This window comes from Bubalus kerabau, chromosome 17, assembly GCF_029407905.1.
Source record: "Bubalus kerabau isolate K-KA32 ecotype Philippines breed swamp buffalo chromosome 17, PCC_UOA_SB_1v2, whole genome shotgun sequence".
Classification (NCBI taxonomy): Eukaryota; Metazoa; Chordata; class Mammalia; order Artiodactyla; family Bovidae; genus Bubalus; species Bubalus kerabau.
In genome coordinates this window covers 60,614,107-60,635,734 of record NC_073640.1, presented here as the reverse complement: position 1 = coordinate 60,635,734, position 21,628 = coordinate 60,614,107, and the positions used below count along the sequence as shown (strand labels likewise).

The window sequence follows — 21,628 nt, the reverse complement described above, 5'->3', positions numbered from 1 at the left end:
CTATTGAATTGGTGATGATATCTAACCATGTCATCCTCTGCCACCCCCTTCTCCTTTTGCATTCAGTCAATTTGCATATCAAGTGGCCAAAGTATTGGAGTTTCAGCTTCAGTATCAGTCCTTCCAATGAATATTCAGGGTTAATTTCCTTTAGGATTGACTGGTTTGATCTCCTTGCAGTCCAAGGGACTGTTAAGAGTCCTCTCTAGCACCACAATTTGAAATCATCAGTTCTTCAGTGCTCAGCCTTCTTTATGGTCCAACTCCCACATCCATACCTGACTACTGGAAAAACCATAGCTTTGACTAGATGGACCTTTGTTGGCAAAGTAATGTCTCTGCTTTTTAATATGCTGTCTAGGTTGGCCATAGCTTTTCTTCGACAGAGCAAGTGTCTTTTAATTTTGTGGCTGCAGTCGCCATCCACAGTGGTTTTGGAGCCCAGAAAAGTAAAGTCTGTCTCTTGTTCACAAGGGGCTCATAGTGTATAGTTTAAAAATGGCCCATTGTGGTGATCTGACAAACAGGGGATGAAGTCACAGTGACCAAATTGCCCTGGTGACATCCTGTTTTTTCCTTAAGGTGATATCCTGTTTCCCTCTGCTGGTGCCAGTTTCTCAACACTTACATGACCCCCCAACCATGAGACCCCTTCAACTCCCTGATAACAAGACCCCAGCTGTGGGCTAAAGATACACTAAAGGCCCCTCCCTTCCGGGCACAATTTCCCATCAATAAGGTATAAGAAGGGTTGGCAGCAAAGAGAGAGCACTGGCTTCTCTCCAAGGCCAGCCACTTTCTCTCTTCCTATAACAAATCTTTCTCTGCCTGACTGCCCAGCTCGCTCTCTTTGTCTCTATGCTTGTCTTATATCACAGTTTCCTCTTTTTCCCCATCGATTCGCTGTGAAGTGATGGGAGTGTGTGTCATGATCTTAGTTTTTTGAATGTTGAGCTTTAAGTAGAAAAAAAGAGAAAAATATCATATATCAACACATATATGTGGAATCTAGAAAAAGGTATAGATGATCCTATTTTCAAACTAGAAGCAGAGACAAAGACATAGAGAAGAAATGTATGGACACCAAGGGGGAAAAGGGCGTGAGGGAGATGAATCAGGAGATTGGGATTGACACGCATACACTATTGATGCTATGTATAAAATAGATAACTGATGAGAATGTACTCTGTAGCACAAGGAAGTCTACTCAATGCTCTGTGGTGACCTGAGTCAGAAAGAAGCCCCAAAGGGAGCGGGTATATGTATATGTGTGACTGGTTCATTTTGCTGTGCAGTAGAAATGAACCCAACTTTGTAAAGCAAGTGTACTCTAGTAGGAATTAATTTTAAAAATTTCAGTGTTATCCAAGGATTGGCAGAGGTGGGGCTATGAATATTCTGTGTCTAGAGGATTTTCTGGACAGTGAAAATGATTTGTGGGAACCTTTTATTTTTTTTTACTGGTCAATTTTTTAATTCAAAGAATTTCTAAAAGAATAGTCCATAACATGGGTACCAGATGTCTCAAGAAATATTTCGGTCCCTTGAACTCCATGTACCATTGAACTGGGAAGTATTGAAAAGTACATTGAGAAGGGTCTTTGGTTTTCATATTATTAAGTCTGAATACTATAAAACTCCTAGAGAAAAACATAGGCAGAACACTATTTGACATAAATCTCAACAACATCTTTTTTGATCCATCTACTATAGTAATGGAAATAAAAGCAAAAGCAAACAAATCAGACCTAATTTAACTCAAAAGCTTTTGCATAGCAGAGGAAACCACAAATAAAACAAAAAGCCCACAGAATGGGAGAAAATATTTGTGAAGGATGTGACTGACAAGGAATTAGTCTCCAAAATTTACAAATAGTTCATGTAACTGAGTATCCAAAAAACAAACAATCCAATCAAAAAATGGGCAGAAGACCTAAACAGACATTTCTTTAAAGAAGACATACAGATGGCCAAGAGGCACATGAAAAGATGCTCAGCATCACTAATCATTAGAGAAATGCAAATCAAAACTGCAATGAAATATCACCTTACAACAGAATGGCCATCATCAAAAAAATCTACAAATAAAAAGTGCTAAAGAGGGTCTGGAGAAAAGAGAAGCCTCCTTGGTGGGAACATCACTGTCAGAAAGAATGTAAACTGGTACAGCCAATGTGGGGAACAGTATGAAGTTTACTTTAAAAAAAAACTAATCAAAAATAAATGGAAACCTTTAATAATGGATACATGTCATTATGTGTTTCTCCAATGTCACAAACTGTACAACCCTGAAAGTGAGCTATAAGGTAAAGTATGGACCTTAAATACTTAGGATGTCACTATAGATTCATCACGGAGAAGGCAATGGCACCCCACTCCAGTACTCTTGCCTGGAAAATCCCATGGACGGAGGGGCCTGGTGGGCTGCCGTCTATGGGGTCGCACAGAGTCGACACGACTGAAGCGACTTAGCAGCAGCAGCATAGATTCATCAGTGGTAACAGATGTACCCCTATGGTGGAAGATGATGATAAAGAAGGAGGTTATACATATGTGGGAATAAGAAGCATATGAAAATTTCTGTACCTTTCTCTGAATTTTGCTGTGAATCTAAACCTTCTCTAAAAAAAAATCTTTAAACTTTAAAAAATACATTGTTATTGGTGCATGCACACTTCATAGGATATTTGAAGAGATTTAATGCTCTCAAATAATATTTAGAAAATGGGTATGTTTCCCCTGTTTTATTTTTATCTCAATTAATGCACTTTATAGATGTGATAAAATATCAGGTAAACAGTAGGGAGAGAACAAACTATAGCCACATAATCCTTTTCTTTTTTAAAAAAATATTTATTTATTTGACTGAATCAGGTTCTAGTTGTGGGAGCATGGGCTTAGGTGCCCTGTGGCATGTGGGAGCCTAGTTCCCTGACCAGGGATCAGACCTGCGTCCTCTGCATTGCAAGGCAGATTCTTAACCATTGGCCCACCAGGGAAATCCCTCAAACAATTCTTAAAATGTAGAAACACACATGCAATAGGGCAGCAACACCAAAAAAAAGTCTCATCTGCTAATTCAGTTACAATGTGCCTTTTTACTTAATATTAATCACTACTTCCTTTGTGTATCATCAAATACACATTTATGGCATCATTTCCAAAGGCTTTGGTCCCTTCCCAACAAACATTTTAATCCTCCAGGACTGCCTTTGGTTCATTTTCAAAGAAAGCTGTGATGTAAATACCTTCGTGCCCCTGGTCTCTGAAGATGGAGGCCCCCTCACCTGCGGGTAGATGGTGATCACAACGCTAATCATTTTGTGAATGAACGTGGTCCCAGGGGGTCTCCCCAGGTGGCTCAGTGGTAAAGGACCCACCTGCCGATGTAGGAGACCCAGGAGACGTGGGTTCCATCCCTGGGCCAGGAAAATCCCCTGGAGAAAGGAATGGCAACCCACTCCAGTTTTCGTGCCTGGGAAATCCCAAGGGCAGAGGAGCCTGGAGGGCTATAGTCCACAGGGTTGCCAAAGAGTGGGACACGACTGAGCTACTGAGAAGGAAAGCACGTGGCCCCAGGAAGGGGAGGGGGAGACAGGACCCAAGGACTCAGGGTAACTTTGGGAAGATCTCGGAGAGCAGAGCCTCACCACACCCCCGCCCCACACACACACACCCCGCAAGGGCATCATGTGACATTGTGCACCACTCGCCTCCCACCTCCCCTTCCCCAAGTGCAGCTCGAGGCCACGGAGGGCAGACCCCAGGAGGAGCCCCTCCTGGGGCATCAGGCGGAGGGAGCCGGTGTTTTCAGAGGTTCCAGCCCCGCACCCTCACCAGCTCAGGGCTCCCAGGTGTGCTATGTGGGATGGCTCCAGCTCAGTGCCACGGAAGACAGGTGTTATAGGAGCAGCGTCAGCACCCACAGGGGGCTTGTTCAACGTGTCATTTCATGGGTTCCCCTCAAACTGGCTAATTCATAGCTTCTTAGACTGGGGAGGGTTTGTATCCACTTTAAAGCTGCAGAGAAAATCTTTAGGCAAATCATCTAGGGTCCCAGGAGGATCCTCTTCGCAAACACCGGCCCCTGGTCCTGGAGGAGCATCAGCGCTGCTTGTCTTCCTGCTCCAGGCGAGGCCCGGGCTGAACACGGGGCTTCGGGCGCGTCTGTGAGAGCTCAGAGCCAGCTTCAGGCCGGGACGGGTGGCGGGGTCTGCTGTTCTGGGGTCGGGAGGGGACGTCAGTGCCGCTCACCTATCCCGTGTTGGCAGAATCCGGGGAGAGAACCCATGTGGACAGCAAAGGAAAACTTGACGTGCGTCTCCGGGAGGAGCTGATCGTCCTGAGTCTCTCCTGAGACGAAGGGCAGGAGAGGTGGGCCCTCTCAGCTTTTCAAGCTCCTTCTGCCTGTGGGCGTGTTGCGAGCAGGCGAAGACGCTGTGCTGACGCTTTGGAAGGTGTTATCTCATGATGCTGAGGTGATCCTTCCCCACGACCTTGAGGAGAAAACGACCCAGGGCAGGAGGAAAAGAGGAGGAAATGGCAGCTTCTCGGGTAAATGTCTGTCCTGGGTCAGAGGCTATGTCTGCTTTTCCTCCTGAAATGCCCTGGATTAACAGTTTACAAACCTTTCATTCTCTACTTCTGATGTTGCCTATTGACGTGGTTTTCAACTGCTAAATTTTTTCCCCTTTTATTCTGATGATGGTCAAGATCAGAGCTTTAGAATGTTTCTCCCTCACGTCCCAGAGCCTTTTCTCAGGTGTCTGTCAGCATCAAGGCTGCCTGGAGAACTTGAAGCTTTCTCACCAAAAAGTAATGACTTTCCTTGTGGCTAAGAATCCTCCTGCCAATGCAGGGGACACGGGTTCCATGCCCGACCCGGGAAGATCCCATGGGCCGCGGAGCAACTAAGCCCGTGCCCACAAGTACTGAGCCTGCGCTCTGGAGCCCGGGAGCCGCAACTATGGAAGTGTGTGCCCTGGAGCCCGCGCGGCACAACGAGAGAAGCCCGCGCAGTGAAAAGTCCATGCACCACAACTGCAGAAAAGCCCGCACAGCAAGCAAGACCCAGCACAGCCAGAAATAAATGAGTAAGCAAAAATAGAAGGGCCTGGGATTTAGGAAGATTGCTGGTCACCAGGGCTGCTGGGGAAGACCTATGAGGAATTTACATTTGCTTATGAACTTTCAGGCTGTTATCTAGCATGTGTGCTTATGAGAATACCTGGTGTCAAAGCAAGGCACCCGTGGGCTTCTGGTCCATACAAATGATGCCAAGGCAGCAATATCATGGAGCACTGTAGATAACTGTCAGCTATACTCCTAGGCAATCCATATTGTAACCATCATAATGTCCCAATAGTTAAAAATGAGGAAATGACACACTGTACCATTTATGGAAAATATGATCTCAAGTTATTTGAGGGTTATGGCCAGTAGAAAAAGGGAATTACTATGAGATGTCATTCTCTGTGCATCCTAAGTCACTTCAGATGTGTCCTACTCTTTGTGACCACATGGACTGTAGCCTGCCAGACTTCTCTGTCCATGGGATTCTCCAGGGAAGAATATTGGAATGGGTTGCCCTGCCCTCCTCCAGGGGATCTTCTGGACCCAGGATTGAGCCAGCGTCTCTTACGTCTCTTGCACTGGCAGACAAATTCTTTACCACTAGCACTACCTGGGAAGCCCCATGAGATGTCATCCTACTGTGTTACAGATACTTTCTATTCACCATCAGTTAATGACGACTTAAAAAAACCCCAGGGGGATGATAATGCTTCTATTAATGTTAACATTGGTGGTGGAATACGTATGTGCATGCTCAGCTGTGTCTGACTCTTTGCAACCCCATGGACTGCAGCCCCCCAGCCTCCTCTGTCAATGGGATTTCCCATGGCAAAAATACTGGAGTGGGTTGCCATTTCCTTCTCCAGGGGATCTTCCCGACCCAGGGATCAAACCTACATCTCCTGTGTCTCCTGCATTGGCAGGCAGGTTCTTTACCACTGAACCACTGGAAGCTTGTTACTGATGAGAACACTTCTTCAAATATACATCAAGTTTAATATATGAAAAGCCGTTCACTTTTATTGATTAACATATAGTAAGTTCACACATAATCTAAATAAAACTTTCCAAAGTTTACTCTATAATCTTTGATCAAAATACAGATTACAAGCATTTGGAAACATTCTTGTTCTTGTGATACAGTGGTCAGAGAAATGTGATATTTATGGTTTACAAAACAGAGAGCAATTATTTAGTAAACAAGGATGTACATTAATTACATGACCTTTCAGGAAAAGGTTGCATGTATTTCTCTTGGGTATCTGTGAAGACTTCCTGATTGTTACCATGTCAACTAAAATTCATGACTTGTAGTTATCGCTGTTATAAAAATACATCAGGATTTCAGTGAGCTGCCATCTTTATATCCATAAAAACCATTGGCACAACCATTTAAAATTTCGACTCTCTGTCTTACTTTAATACAAAGAATTAGTCTCTGAACACTTACCTAATGGTGACACAGAGGGATGTTTTAAACAATGACAATCATCACCTTCATTTAGACTTCCACTGTACATTTCACATTACAATATCCTTAATAGTACATAAAAAAGTAGATAAAAATTATTTCCACCTATTATAGAAGGGTTTTGTTTAACTTTGAGGCAGCAGAGATCAAGAATATTAGTTTTAAAAAAGCATATTATGTGTTCACATACACACAGAAACAAAGGTATAGCATGTAGTCATTTGAAAGTTGAGTTATATTCAAGTTCATTTTCACATACTGTCAATATGAATAAGGATACAATGATAATAATTATGTTGTCCAACATCTCTCGCCTTGATCCTATGGTCCAAGTAACAAATAATTTTTCTAAGAGTTTTAACTTTGGATTATTTTCTATAATATCCTGATTTAAAGTAATACCAGAAAAGGGTTATTGACTGAATGCTATCTTTGATGAATTCTCTGATATTTATTTAGACCTGAGTTTTTAAATTCATTTTGTACATTTTTTACAGCATTAAGCGTTCTTCCCAGTATGAACTCTCTGGCATTTTCTGATGTGTATGCTTAGGACAAACCTCTTTCATCACTTACTACATTTGTAGGGTCTCTCTCCAGCACACGCTCTCTGATGCTGAGTGAGGTGAGAGCTCACTTCAGTCTTTGTCACATTATTTATATTTAAGACTACTTGGCAGTGTGAATTATTTGATGGCAAGTAAGATTTGAGTGGCAGTTAAAAGCTTTGCCTCATTCTTTACATTTGTATGGTTTCTCCCCAGCATGAATTCGTCTATGTCGACTAAGGTTTGAACTCTGATTAAAGGCTTTGCCACATTCTGTACATTTATAAGGCTTCTCTCCTGTATGAATTCGCTGATGTTGAGTGAGTGTTGAGTTCTGATTAAAGGCTTTGCCACATTCTGTACATTTGTATAGTTTCTTCCCAGCATGAATTTTCTGATGACGGGTAAAGTTTGACTGGTGATTAAAAGCTTTGTTACATTCTGTACATTTATAAGGCTTCTCCCCAGTATGAATTCGCTGATGCACAGTGAGATATGAGCCACTATTAAAGGCTTTCCCACATTCTCTGCATGTGTGAGGCTTCTCCCCAGTATGAATTCTCTGATGCTGATTAAGATTTGAGCAACTGATAAAAGCTTTGCCACATTCTTTACACTTGTATGGTTTCTCCCCAGTATGGATTCGCTGATGTTGATTAAGTCTTGCACTTCGGTTAAAGGCTTTCCCACAATTCTGACATTTATACGGTTTCTTCCTAGTATGGATTCGCCTATGTCGATTAAGGTTTGAGCTCTGATTAAAGGCTTTGCCACATTCTGGACATTTGTAAGTCTTCTCTGCAGTATGAACAGTGAGATGTTGAGTAAGGCTTGAGGGCTTGCTGAAGGTTTTGCCACATTCTGCACATTGGTTAGGTTTCCCTCCAGTGTGGATTTTCCTGTGTCTATTTAGATTTGATAATTGAGGAAAGACTTTCCCACATTTATTCCACTTGCAATGTTTCTCCTTAGCATGAATACTCAGATGTTGAGTAAGTCCTGATGACTGGTTAGAAACTTGACCACATTCACTGAATTTGTAATTATTCTCTTCAATATGTATATTCCCATCTGTAATAAGATTTGAGCTTTGATAAAAGACATTTCTACATTCATCACTATGGTTCTCTGAACATAGAGTTCTCTGATGATTCATGAGACCTGAGTCTTGGTCAAAGTGACTCCCAGGTTCAAGGCATGGGTAGATTCTGGCTCCATCATAAATACTGTTGTAATTATTGAAGCTGGAGCTCTCGCTTAAGGCCTCACTCGTGGGATTACACATGGAAGGCTGTTCCGCATTATCTGTACTATGATACCCATTGAATGACGGCAGCTGGATAAAGACTGTCTCATTATTATTGACATTACAGATATTGGAATAGGGAGAAAATGTTTCTTGGTGGGAAAATAATGAGCCTTCACTAAAGGATCTCTCAAACTGATCGTAGTGAGATTTTCTTCCTTCATTTTCAAATCTCTGGCTCTCAGACATGTATGACTGACTGTTGAATTCAAATCTATATTCATACTGGGTTGAGTGATTATTTGTAGCATAGACTAGATGACTTTCCATGTTTTCAAAATTTCACACCAGAGAATATGTTTGTTTGTTTTTTAAATCATATAGGTTCTTGCTTACAAAACCATATTTTTCTGCAGAACTTATTCACTTCAAATGGAATTTTTCCCAAGTTGATGCATATCCTCAATTTCTTTTGGCAATCATGTTTTCATCATGAATAATTGTCCCGATTTGGTTACATCTAAAACAACATCCTTTTGGCCCTTCACAGCCCCCCTTACTTTCCCAGTCTTTCATTAAGTACAAATTTCCAAGCTGAGAGCTCCCAGAATTTCTGAGCACATTACACATGAATCTCCTATGCAAGGCTTCTTTGGGAACAAACCCTGGGTGTCATGAGAAGATATTGCTGAAAGATAACAAATAACCAAGATCCCACTTAGTACCTTGAGTGAATATGCTCTACAGTTGTAGACAATATTGACAAACCCTTAGCTATATTAATAAGAGGTGAGATGCAAGGAAGATCAGAAGTAAAAATAATGGCACTGTACATGTTACATAGAAGAAAAGGTAATTCTATCAGGTTATGATGAATGATACTATACCCAAAAGTTGAATACCTCCAAGGAAGATTCAATTTTTAGAAACACAGAACACCTTAGATGTTAGCATGAGTGAATTAAAAAATTATAACACATCTACAACTATTAATAAGAGTAAAAAAGTAATTTTAAAAAATCCCTGGAGTAGATGAGTTAACTGGAAAATTCCAACAACATTTCAAGAAAAATAAATATCAATTCTCCATAAGGGATCACCATGTACACACTGCTATGTTTAAAATGGAGAGCCAAAAGGTCCTTCTGTACTGCACAGGGAGCTCTGCTCAATGTTACGTGGCTGCCTGGATGGGAGGGGAGTTTCGGGGAGAACGGATACATGCGTCTGGACGGCTGAGGCCCTCTGCTACCCACCTGAAACTATCACAGCATTGTTAACCGGTTACACTCCAATACAAAATAAAAGAACAGTAAAAAATATTTCTGTGAGTTAATAGATATATTAAATGGTTTTAGCACTGATGAGTTGGGGTAAATGCACTGAAAATGTCTAAAATTTGTTCATCGAAGAAAAAATTGGGAGGTAGAAATTGGGAGTTACATTTTATGATTTCAGGGACTGAGTATGAACTTCAGAGAGCCATGTTTGAAGTTTCCATTGGAAATTAGAAAGCAGGAAGCATATATCTGTTCCCAGTATTTCTGGAATTTTGTCAACTAATCCCAGATCTCCACAACTCTTTTCTGACTTGAGGCAGAGACGGAAATTTGGAAAGGCCTTAAGGTAGAGTTTGTCAGAACTGTTAGCAGCTTTTCCTAGGTCCCCCAAAGCAGCGAGAGTATGCAGGTCCCCACAGACCAGGAGGAAGGTTTTGGCTCTCAGTGAAAGTGAGAGAAAGCCCACTGGAGCTGAAGAAGAACACATGGAGATGTAAGAGCAGAAGAACGGGGCAGGTCATGAGAAACCCAGGCTTCTCATTCTAGTGAAGCAGGCCTCCCCAAACCATCTGAACACGTCTGGCTTCCTCTGTGGTCTTTGGACCTCTCACCTGTGTCATCCGCTTCATTCATTCACACCTAGCACCGGGATTCTTCCTTTACTCCAAAGGGGGCCTGCTCATTAGAAAAATGAACATAATTAGGACTTTGGGTTTAACATATATACTCTAGTATATACAAAAATAACCAAGAAGGATCTGCTGCATAGCACAGGGAACTATTCTCAATATTCATAATAACCTATAAGCGAAAAGTCTCTGACTTGACTGATGGAAACCTCTCCTTACAAAACTCAGTATCTCTCCTGAACACTGTTGCGTGTTCATATTTCAAAGCCAACTAGCAGCGAAGAGACACTAGGAGGAAATGGAGTTTCCACCTTAGCTGTGTTGGATTGTGCACCTCCCTCAACATCTTGCCAAGATTTTATTAAAGATAAAGAGAAAAAAATGGAAATTGATGGTGTGGGAATCTAGCAGAAAACACCCGAATCGGTGACCATCAGGTGTTATGGGATAAACTGGTGTCAGGTGAGAGAAACACTCAAGAAGACACGTGCCTAACTTTCGGCACAAATAAGGAAATGTCAATGTATCTTGAAAAAATTTCACTTTTCTGCATTTTTACTCAAAAAATACCTCCCCTGTTCTGCAACCCTAATAGCGCATTTAAATAATAGACCTTTCTTACCAATGTAGAAAATAGTCAGATTTTTGTCAAAAGTCTCTAAGGAACTCTAGACCACTAGGGTCATCCTGTTTCAGTTCAGTGCAGTCCCTGGGTCCTGTCTGACTCATTGCGACCCCACCCCATCCCAACAGAAATTCTGCACATCAATGCCTTCCCTTGTTGGTCTTTCGAAAACGGAATATTTTGAAAAACTGAAAGTTGTTAATTCACACTGGGAATGCTTCATGCCCTGTAGGGAGCCTGGAGGCAGACAAGGAGAAGAGGCTCGTGGAGAGAGAAGAGCCTGATTGTGACTCATAAAAATAAAAGAAAAAACAGTATTTAGTAGTTGAAAACCACCTCACCAGGCAAGAATATCAGAAAAAGAGAATTAAAGAGTTGTATGTTTTCAATCCAGGGTATTTAAGGAGGAAAAAGCAGACACAGCCTCTAACCTGGATCAGGACATTCACCTGAGAAGCTGCCATTTCCTCCTCTTCTCCCTGCTGCCCTGGGTCGTTTTCGCATCAAGACTGTGGAGGAATCACCTCAGCGTCATGAGATTGCACCTTCAGAGGCTCCAGCACAGCTCCTTCGCCTGCTCCCAACACCCGCACAGGCAGAAGGACCTTGAAAAGCTGGAAAGGCCAACCTCTCCTGTCCTTTGTCTCAGGAGAGACTCAGGACAATCAGCTCCCCCGTGGAGACCAATCTATCAATTTGTTGCCGTTGTTGTCTACTCTTCTTTCTTCATATAAAGTCCCCCAAATTCTGCTAACTTGGGGTGTGTGGGCTGCACTGACTTGCCCCTTTAAAGCTCATGCAGAGCAGAACTTATTGCCTCTGCTTGGACTGAAGCCAGGCCTCAGCTCTCACAAATGGACCAGGAGCCACGTCCTTAACCCGGGCCTCCCCTTAGAATCCCCTGGAGCACTTCCTACACGCCACACTGATGCTCCCACAGGACCGAGAGAGAACTCTGTGGGGAGGGCACCGGGGAGGTTATCACTTACCACTGGTCACATGACCCTGATGGGAAACAGGTGGAAAACCACTTGGCCAAAGATTCTTTCTGAACCAGTTCAGTGTATACAATCCCATGAGGTCAGAGCCCCACTCTGAGAGGTTATGAATCTGCAGGTTTCAGGTGAGGCCATGAAATGAGTCTTCAGCAAGCTCCCTGTTTATTCTGATGCTTCTTCACCAAGACCCACACTCAGGAGCCCTGAGCTTCAGCCCTCACACTCAGCACAGCTGAGACCTCTCAGGAGGGAAGGGTTTAGGGCAGGAATTTCTTGGAGAGGTCAGGCTAGAACCAAGCAGAGAAAGCTCCAGTACTTGGGGTTCAGGCCTTTCTAAAGGACCCTGGGTGAAGTGCTGTGGGCTCCCCAGGCTGAGTGTGGATCGGTCCATTCAAACCAGATGAGTAGGATTCTGGTGAGCTCTGAGGGTGTCATTGAAGGGGGGCCTGTGCAGTAGACCCTGGGGTTCAGCAAGACTGCTGGTCTCAAGGAACGGGGTCATCTAGTGGAGGTGCTCACAGGACTGGCTGGTGTGAGCTCAAGGAACCGCAGGCTGCCTGCTTCCCAGACAGACGCTGAGGCAGCACCAGCACAGAGCAGTCAGGGAGGCTCTCAACAGTCCTCTGTATGGTCCTTCTTATTAGAACCGTCACAGCGTCCCTGCAGTTACAGAGAGGGGGCGGGGGAAGGTACAGTGTAGAAATTATGGAAAATACGTGACATCATTTGAGGATTAAGGGCAGTCAGGAAACTAGCTGTTACAGATGCCGCCCCTCTGTGCTACCTAATGGTTTATTGTCACAAATCCTCCCCCGTAGCCTTAAAGAAGGTGGGAGAGGTTAGTGGTGGTGGTGGGTTAACCTTTCAGTACACATCAACTTTATCACCAGAAACCATTCAATTTTATTAATTAACATATATGAATATCACACACAGAATAAAACCTGTTACAATCCACTGTGTGACCTCATTTAAAATACAGATTTACAAGCATAGACAACAATATTCATTTGTCTGCTACAATGATCTGAGAATTGTGACTTCTATGGTTACAAAATGGAGGCTAATCATTTAATAAACAAGATGTAACTAGCTACATGACTTTGCTGGGAAGGCTTTCGCATACTAGGGTATCAGAGATGTCGTTATCCCAAACATGTCAACTAATATTCATGACTTCAGTTGATATGATAAAGATACATTAAGATTCCAGTGAACTCTCATTGTCTTATCCTTAATAAGCAAATGACAGAACTATTGAAAATTTAGAATTTTTTTTGTCTTACTTTGATACATAGAATTAATTCCTGAACACTTACATCATGGTGACCTATAGGGATGTTTCACATGAATGACAAACACCGCTATTTAGATGTTCAGTGTACACATTACATTGCAGTTAATCTTCTAATGGAGAATAAATATAAATGATTTCTCCCTAGGATAGAAGGGGTTCTTTTATCTGTGAGGCAGCAACCTTCACAAACGTAACTTCACATACACTAGAAACAAAGCATAGCATGGAATAATTTGAGAGTTGCATTACATTCATTTTGGTTTTCAAATAATCTCAAATCATGTTGATAGAACCAGAATACATTGCTAATAATTATACCTTTCTAAACACCAACTGTCTAGTCAAGGCTATGGTTTTTCCAGTGGTCATGTATGGATTGAGAGTTGGACTATAAAGAAAGCTAAGCACAGAAGAATTGATGCTTTTGAACTGTGGTGTTGGAGAAGACTCTTTGAGAGTCCTTTGGACTGCAAGGAGATCCAACCAGTCCATCCTAAAGGAGATCAGTCTTGGGTGTTCATTGGAAGGACTGATGTTGAAGCTGAAACTCCAATACTTTGGCCACCTGATGCAGAGAGCTGACTTATTTGAAAAGACTCTGATGCTGGGAAAGATTGAGGGCAGGAGGAGAAGGGGACGACAGAGGATGAGATGGCTGGAAGGCATCACAAGCTCAATGGACATGGGTTTGGGTGGACTCCGGGAGTTGGTGATGGGCAGGGAGGCCTGGCGTGCTGCAGTTCATGGGGTTGGAAAGAGTTGGACATGACTGAGCAACTGAACTGAACTGAACAGAAACACCAACCTTTTGTCTGGTGATGCAGAGTAACATATCAATTTTCTATCTGTCTTAACTATGGATTACTATCTACAGTAATTCTCCTCCAGGAACTTCAGAAAAGAGGAATTGATGAAATGCTTTCTTATACATTCTTTGATATTTATTTAGATTTGATTAAATACTTTGTTACTTTTTGTTTTAACATTGTTCACTTATCTTTCTCGTATAAACCCCTTTCCTGTTTTCTAACTAAATTTGGGATGAACCTCTTTCATCACTTATTACATTACTAGAGTTTCTCTCCAGTATGTACTCTGCATATACATTAAATAATCAGGGTGATGATATCCAGCCTTGACATACTCCTTTCCCAATTCGGAACCAGTCTGTTGTTCCATGTCCGGTTCTAACTGTTGCTTCTTGACCTGCATACAGGTTTCTCAGGGGGCAGCTAAGGTGGTCTGGTATTCTCATCTGTTTAAGAATTTTCCACAGTTTGTTGTGATCCACACAGCCAAAGGCTTCAGTGTACTCAATAAAGCAGAAGTGGATGTTTTTCTGGAATTCCCTTTTTCTATGATCCAATGAATGTTGGCAATTTAATCTCTGATTCCTCTGCATTTTCTACATCCAGCTTGTACATCTGGAAGTTCATGGTTCACGTACAGTTGAAGGCTGGCTTGAAGGATTTTGAGCATTACCTTGCTAGCATGTGAAATGAGCACTAGTGTGCAGTAGTTTGAGCATTCTTTGGCATTGCCCTTCTTTGGGACTGGAATGAACACTGCCCTTTTCCAGTCCTGTGGCCACTGCTGAGTTTTCCAGATTTGCTGGCATACCTAGTACAGCACTTTCACAGCAGCATCTTTCAGGATTTGAAATAGCTCAGCTGGAATTCCATCACCTCCACGAGCTTTGTTGGTAGTAATTCTTCCTAAGGCCCACTTGACTTCACACGCCAGGATGTCTGGCTCTAGGTGAGTGACACCACCATTGTGGTTATCCAGGCCATTAAGACCTTTTTTGTACAGTTCTTCTGTGTATTCTGGCCACCTCTGCTTAATCTCTTCTGTTTCTGTTAGGTCCATGCCATTTCTGTCCTTTATTGAGCCCATCTTTGCATGAAATGGTCCCTTGGTATCTCTAATTTTCTTGAAGAGACCTCTAGTCTTTCCCATTCGATTGTTTTCTTCTACTTCTTTGCATTGTTCACTTAAGAAGGCTTTCTTATCTCTACTTGCTAGCTTTGGAACTCTGCATTCAGATGGGTATATCTTTCCTTTTCTCCTTTGCCTTTCACCTCTCTTCTTTTCTCAGCTATTTGTAAGGCCTCCTCAGACAACCATTTTGCCTTTTTGCATTTCTTTTTCTTGGGGCTGGTTTTGGTCACTGCCTCCTGTACAATGTTACAAACCCCTGACCATAGTTGTTCAGGCACTCTGTCTATCAGATCTAATGCCTTGACCTACCTGTCACTTCTACTGTATAATCATGTTGTTGTTGTTAAGTCGCTCAGCCGTGTCTGACTTTGCAACCCCATGGATTGCACCACACCAGGCTTCCCTGTCCATCACCAACTCTGGAGCTTGCTCAAACATGTCCACTGACTTGGTGATGCTATCTATTATCTTGTTCTCTTTTGTCCTCTTCTCCTCCTGCCTTCAATCTTTCCCAGCATCAGGGTCTTCTCCAATGAGTCAGCTCTTCACATCAGGTGGCCAAAGTATTGGAGTTTCAGCTTCAGCATTAGTCTGTCCATTGAATATTTGGGGCTGATTTCCTTTAGGAAGGACTGGTTGGATCTCCTTGCAGTCCAAGGGACTCTCAAGAGTCTTCTCCAACACCTCAGTTCAAAAGCATCAATTCTTCGGTGCTCAGCTTTCTTTATAGTCCAACTCTCACATCCATACATGACTCTGGAAAAACCAAAGCTTTGTTGACAGACCTCTGTTGGCAAAGTAATGTCTCTGCTTTTTAATATGTTGTCTAGGATGGTCATAACTTTTCATCCAAGGAGCAAGTGTCTTTTAATTTCATGGCTGCAGTCACCATCTGCAGTGATTCTGGAGCCCCAAAAATTAGTATTGTTTTTATTTCGTTACTCTAAGAGGTGGATCCAAACAGAGTTGCTGTTTATATCAAAGCGTGTTCTGTCTGTCTGTCTGTCTGTCTGTCCTACCTATATTTCCCTCAAGAGGTTGAGATTATCAGCCCTCTTTTGAGCTCTTTCATCAATTTGGAGTTTCTTTTCTGTCTGGGTTCAGGGAGTGTGGTAATTTCGTTCTCTTTTCCCTTGAGAGACCTCCACACTGTCCTACAGTCTGGCTGTTAACAATTGACATTGCCACATCCAACATGTAGGAGGCGTCCCTTCTCTCTACAACCCTTTCCAGCGTTTATTGGTTTTAGACTTCTTGCCAATGTCCATTCTGACCTGTGTGAGTTTTGATTGGCATTTCTCTTAAGATTTCGCCATGTTGAAATATTTTCATTTGATTTTTAAAAAGACAGTGTGAGTAAAACTGACCTCTCGGGGTTGTCCCCTTGACCAACTGCCCTGTTTCAAATTCTTTTTTTAGGATCTCCCCAAGGACATTTGTTGAGAACAAATGTTTTTCCCCATGAAAGTGAAGTCGTTCAGTCGTGTCCAACTATTCTATTTGGGACCCCATGGTCTGTAGCCTACTAGGCTCCTCCGTCCATGGGACTTTCCAGGCAGGAATACTGGATTCGTTGGCAATTCCTTCTACAGGGGATCTTCCTGACCCAAGGATCAAACCCGGGTTTCCCGCATTGCGGGCAGACGCTTTACCGTCTGAGTTACACAGCTGTAAGCCCCGCAGACACGGTGAATATGAAGTGCCCATGAGCACAGGTTTTTCAGTCGTTACCAAAAGTGACCACAAGGTGGCAGCATTTCTTTCTGCGCCACTGTTGGGTTTTTTCTTGTTTTTAGTGTTTATTTTCTGTTCGAGTAGAGTTGATTTCCGTTGTGTTTGTTTTAAGTGTACAGGAACTTGGTTTAGTTATGCATGAACGTATCTCTATTCTCTTTCGGGTTCTTTTCCTATATTGGTTCTCTCGGTGTTCAGTAGACTTTCCTGTGCTATTTCATTATTTTGTATTATCTGTCTGATAATAAGCAGTGAGTATGTTAATCCCAACCTCTTAATGTCTTCCTTCCCCCACCTTTTTTTAAAAAAAACAATCAAATGTGAGTTTTCTAAGTCTGTGAGCCTGTTTCTGTTTATAAATTAGTTCATTTTAATGAATTTATAGATTCCACCTGCAAGTGATATATTTCTCTTTCCTTCTCTAATTGACTACACTCAGTATAATAAATCTCTCGGTCCATCCATGCTGCTGCCTGTGGCATTTTTTCTTTCTGCTGATGGCTGAGTGTATTCGGTGTACAAGTGAACCATTTTCTCTTCATTTCTCTATTGATGGACATTTTGGTTGATGCTCTGTCTTGGATATTGTCAATAGTGCTGCCCTGAAGAGAGGGCTGCATGTATCATTTTAAATTAATGTTCTTTCCGGATCTAACCCAAGGAGTGGGCTTGCCGGAACGTGTACTAAGTCTATAGTTAGTATTTTAAGGAACTGTTTTCCTTCCTGGCCGCACCCGCCCATTTCCACTCCTGCCCACAGTGTAGGAGGATTCCCTGTTCCCCTCGCCCTCGGCAGCGTTTAATCCTTGTAGACCTTTTGGGGGATGGCTGTTCTGAGGGGTGTGAGGTGGTACCATGGCCCAGTTTTGATTTGCATTTCTCCAATAGTTAGTGATGCTGAGCATCTTTTCAGGTGCTTTATATGGCCACCTGGATGTCTTCTTTGGACAAATGCCCATTTAGATCTTTGGTCCATTTTTTCTAACGGGATGATTTTTTAAAATATATATATATTGAGCTGCATGAGCTGTTTTCATATTTTGGAGATAAATTCCTTGTTTCTAAATTCAGTTCCAAGGTTTTTTTCCCCCCATTCCGAGGGTTTCTTTTTTTTAGTTTGGTTTACAGTTTCCCTTCCAGTGCAAAAGTTTTTGAGGTTAGAGAAACTCATCTCAGCAAAACCTCAAAAGCTTTTGAGGTTAGAGAAAATCAACTCTTTTGTTGAGTTTTAATTTTTCATTATTCTAAAAGTGGATCCAAAAGGGTTTGCTATGGTTTATGTCAAAGCTTGTTCTTCCTGTAATTTCCTCAAGAGGTTTCGAGTAATTGTCCGTCCATTAAGCTCTTTAATTGGTTTGAAGTTACTTTCTCTGTATGAGGATAGGGAATGTCACAATTTCATTCACTGTTATCTTGTTGTTATCTTGTTACCCTCTCCTCTGTATGGACTCTTAACAATTTAACTTGGTAGCATCCGTGCAGGAGAATTAATTCCCTTTTCTCCAAAACCTTCCAGCATTTATTGTTTGTAGACTTTTTGACAAAAGTCATTTTTGACCAGTGTGAGGCAATACCTCATAGTTTTGATTTGCATTTTGGTAAGATTGCAGGGTGTGGAGGCTTTTCATGGGATAAAAAAAAGAAAAACAGTGTGAGTACAATTAATATATCGAGATTGGCCTCTTGACAGTCTGCCCTCTCTTTTGAATTCTTTTTCCAGGACCCACCGGAGGACATTTATTGAGGACAGGTGTTTGTTTTGTTTTTTTTTTCATTAAATCCCTGCTGCCAATGCTGCTGCTGCTGCTAAGTCGCTTCAGTCGTGTCTGACTCTGTGCGACCCCAGAGACGGCAGCCCACCAGGCTCCCCCGTCCCTGGGATTCTCCAGGCAAGAACACTGGAGTGGGTTGCCATTTCCTTCTCCAATGCATGAAAGTGGAAAGTGAAAGTGAAGTCGCTCAGTCGTGTCCGACTCTTCGCGACCCCGTGGACTGCAGCCTACCAGGTTCCTCCGTCCATGGGATTTTCCAGACAAGAGTACTGCAGTGGGGTGCCATCGCCTTCTCCGTAAATCCCTGCAAGCCTGGTAAATAACCAAGTGCCCATCCGCACAGGTTTTTCAGCTGCTGTTACCAGACGTGGCCACAAGGCGGCAGCATTTCTTCATGCTCCGCTTTTGTTTCGACTTTAGTGTTTATTTTCTGTTGGAATACAGTTGATACCTGTTGGCCTTTTTTTTAGGTTTACAAGAACTTGATTCAGTTATATGTAAATGTATGTCTATTCTCTTATTTGTAGGGGTCTTTTCGCATATAGGTTCTTTCAGTGTTTTCAGTACACTTTCCTGTGCTATTCAGTAGGTTTTTTTGGATTATCTATCTGATAGTAAGTAGTATGTATGTTAATTCCAACTTCTTAATGTCTCCCTACCTTTCCCTTTTTTGAAATAATCATAGGTGAGTTTTATTAGTCTGAGTCTATTTCTGTTTGTAAATCTGTTCACTTGAAACAACTTATAGATTCCACCTGTAAGTGATATAATATTTCTCTTTCCCTGACTTCTCTGAGTAGGATAAATCTCTTGGTCCATCTATGCTGCAGTTAATGGCATTGTTTTTGTTGTTGTTCTTTTTGATGGCTGAGTATTCCAGTGTCTAGATGGATCAGTTACTGTTCAGTTCTCTCTATTGATGGACATTTGGTTGAAGCTCTGTTGGAATTTGTGAATAGTGCTGCCATGAAAACAGAGGAGCGAGTATCACTTTAAATTATGATTTTATCCAGATCTAAGGGAAGGCGTGGGCTTGCTTCATCAGGTGGTAACTATATTTAATGTTTTAAGGAATCTCCATACTGTTTTTCTTGTGGCTGCACCCACCCATTTCCATCCCCGCCCACAGTGTAGGAGGTTTCCCTGTTCCCCTCAGCCTCTGAACCATTGAATCTTTGTAGATCTTTTGGAGGATGGTCATTCTGAGGCAGTGAACTGATACCTTGTTGCAGTTTGATAGGCATTTCTCTAACAGTGATGCTGAGCATCTTTTCATAGGCTTTGTGGCCATCTCGATGCCGCCTTTCAAGATACATCCATTTAGATCTTTGGCCAATTTTTTCTCTTGGGTTGGTTGTACTTTGATGTTGAGCTGCAGGAGATGTTTGCATGTTTTGCAGATGAATATGTTGCTTTTAAATTCGGTTGCATTTTCCCCCTGATGTTCAGAGTTGTCTTTTTCTTTCGTTTTGAGTTTCCCTTGCTGTGCAAAAGCTTTTGAAGTTAATGAAGTCCCTTTTGTTGACTCTTATTTTTCATTATCCTAAAAGTGGATCCTAAAACAATTTGCTACGATTTGTGTCAAACCGTGTTCTACCTATATTTTCCTTAAGAGGGTTAGAGTAATCGTCCCTCAGTATAGTTCTTTAATGGATTTGAAATGTCTTTTTCTGTAGTTGGTTAGGGACTGTGAATTTCATCATTTTTCACTTGTTTAAGGCACCTCCACCCTCTCCTCCACACTGGTTGTTAGCAATTTACTTTGCCAGCTTCAGTGTAGAAAGGTTCCCTTTATTCCACAACCGCTCCAGCATTTATTGTTCGTAGACTTTTTGACAAAGGCCATTTAACCAATGTGAGGTTATACTTCCTTGTAGTTTTGATTTGTGTTTTTATAAGATTTCATGATGTGAAGGCCGTTCATGTGATTTTTTTAAAAAAAAACAGTGTGAGTAAAACTGACCTCTCAAAGTTGGCCTCTGGACCGTCTGCTCTGCTTTAAATTCTTTTTGCAGGACCTACTCGAGGGCATTAGTTGAGGACAGGTGTTTTTTCCTTACGTCCAAGCAGGCCTGGTGAATATTACTAAGTGCCCATCAGCGCAGGTTTTTCAGTTGATGTTACCAAAAGCGGCCACAAGGTGGCAGCATTTCTTCATGCCCACCAGAGCCTTAGGGCAAATCCTGTTCTGGGTTGTTAATAAGAATGGATACACCCAAGGCTGTGTCTCCTTCCTTCCTTCTCTCTGAGCCTTTATCCCCCGACAGATCTCAACGATTGCCACACCACTCTGCAGAAGGAGCTGTCCTCTCAGTGGGGTGACCCTAAGGAAGGAGGCTGGAGGTGGGAACCCTGCCACCAGGAGACACGGAGCCCAGAGCACTTTGCAAAGCTCTTCCAGCCCAGAGACCCCACCATCCTTTGGGGGCGCTAGGGCTGGCTCTGCTGCAGGAGGGTCCCCTGGATCTGGAGATTGTGGGCTCATGCAGAGGGGAACAGGCAGTCCAAGTCCATGGGGTGGGGGGCTGTTTGCCTGGCAAACCCTCCCCAGCGCCCTCAGCCCAGGACAGTCCCGCCTGGGGACCCAAGCCTGCTCAGACTCCAGGGATGTGACACCAGCCCAGGACCCCAGGGCCAGACGGGAACAGAGTCAGCAGTTCTTTTCTCTTTTTAAAGAAAATGTTTTTGAATTGTAGTTTACAGGTGACTTACATCGTGATGGCTTGTACAGAAACTTGATTCATTTATTCGTAGAAGTACATATATTCTTTACTGGTTTCTTTTCCCATAGAGGTTATTACAGAGTTTTGAGAGGGTTTCTTGTGCTCTGTGGTGGATTATTCTAGAAGTATAAATCAGATCAGATCAGATCAGTGGCTCAATCGTGTCCAACTCTTTGCGACCCCATGAATCGCAGCAGGCCAGGCCTCCCTGTCCATCACCAACTCCCGGAGTTCACTCAGACTCACGTCCATCCAGTCAGTGATGCCATCCAGCCATCTCATCCTCTGTCG

General features: G+C 42.6%; 1 protein-coding gene across 2 annotated transcripts in view; it reads right to left on the bottom strand.

Moving 5' to 3' along the window:
* Window positions 1-6,066: 6,066 nt before the first annotated feature.
* LOC129631736 (zinc finger protein 501-like) overlaps window positions 6,067-21,628 on the bottom strand; it is a 126,156-nt gene continuing 110,594 nt past the window's right edge. Inside the window, exons 2-4 of one of the 2 annotated variants that reach the window (XM_055552966.1) lie at window positions 11,304-11,827; window positions 10,230-10,293; window positions 6,067-9,026 (exon numbers count right to left, since the gene is read on the bottom strand). In XM_055552966.1, coding sequence (XP_055408941.1) covers window positions 7,277-8,668 — 1,392 coding nt within the window. In that variant the 5' untranslated portion in view covers window positions 8,669-9,026; window positions 10,230-10,293; window positions 11,304-11,827 and the 3' untranslated portion in view covers window positions 6,067-7,276. The remainder of the gene's footprint in view (window positions 9,027-10,229; window positions 10,294-11,303; window positions 11,828-21,628) is intronic. The other variant, XM_055552965.1, reaches the window with a different exon arrangement.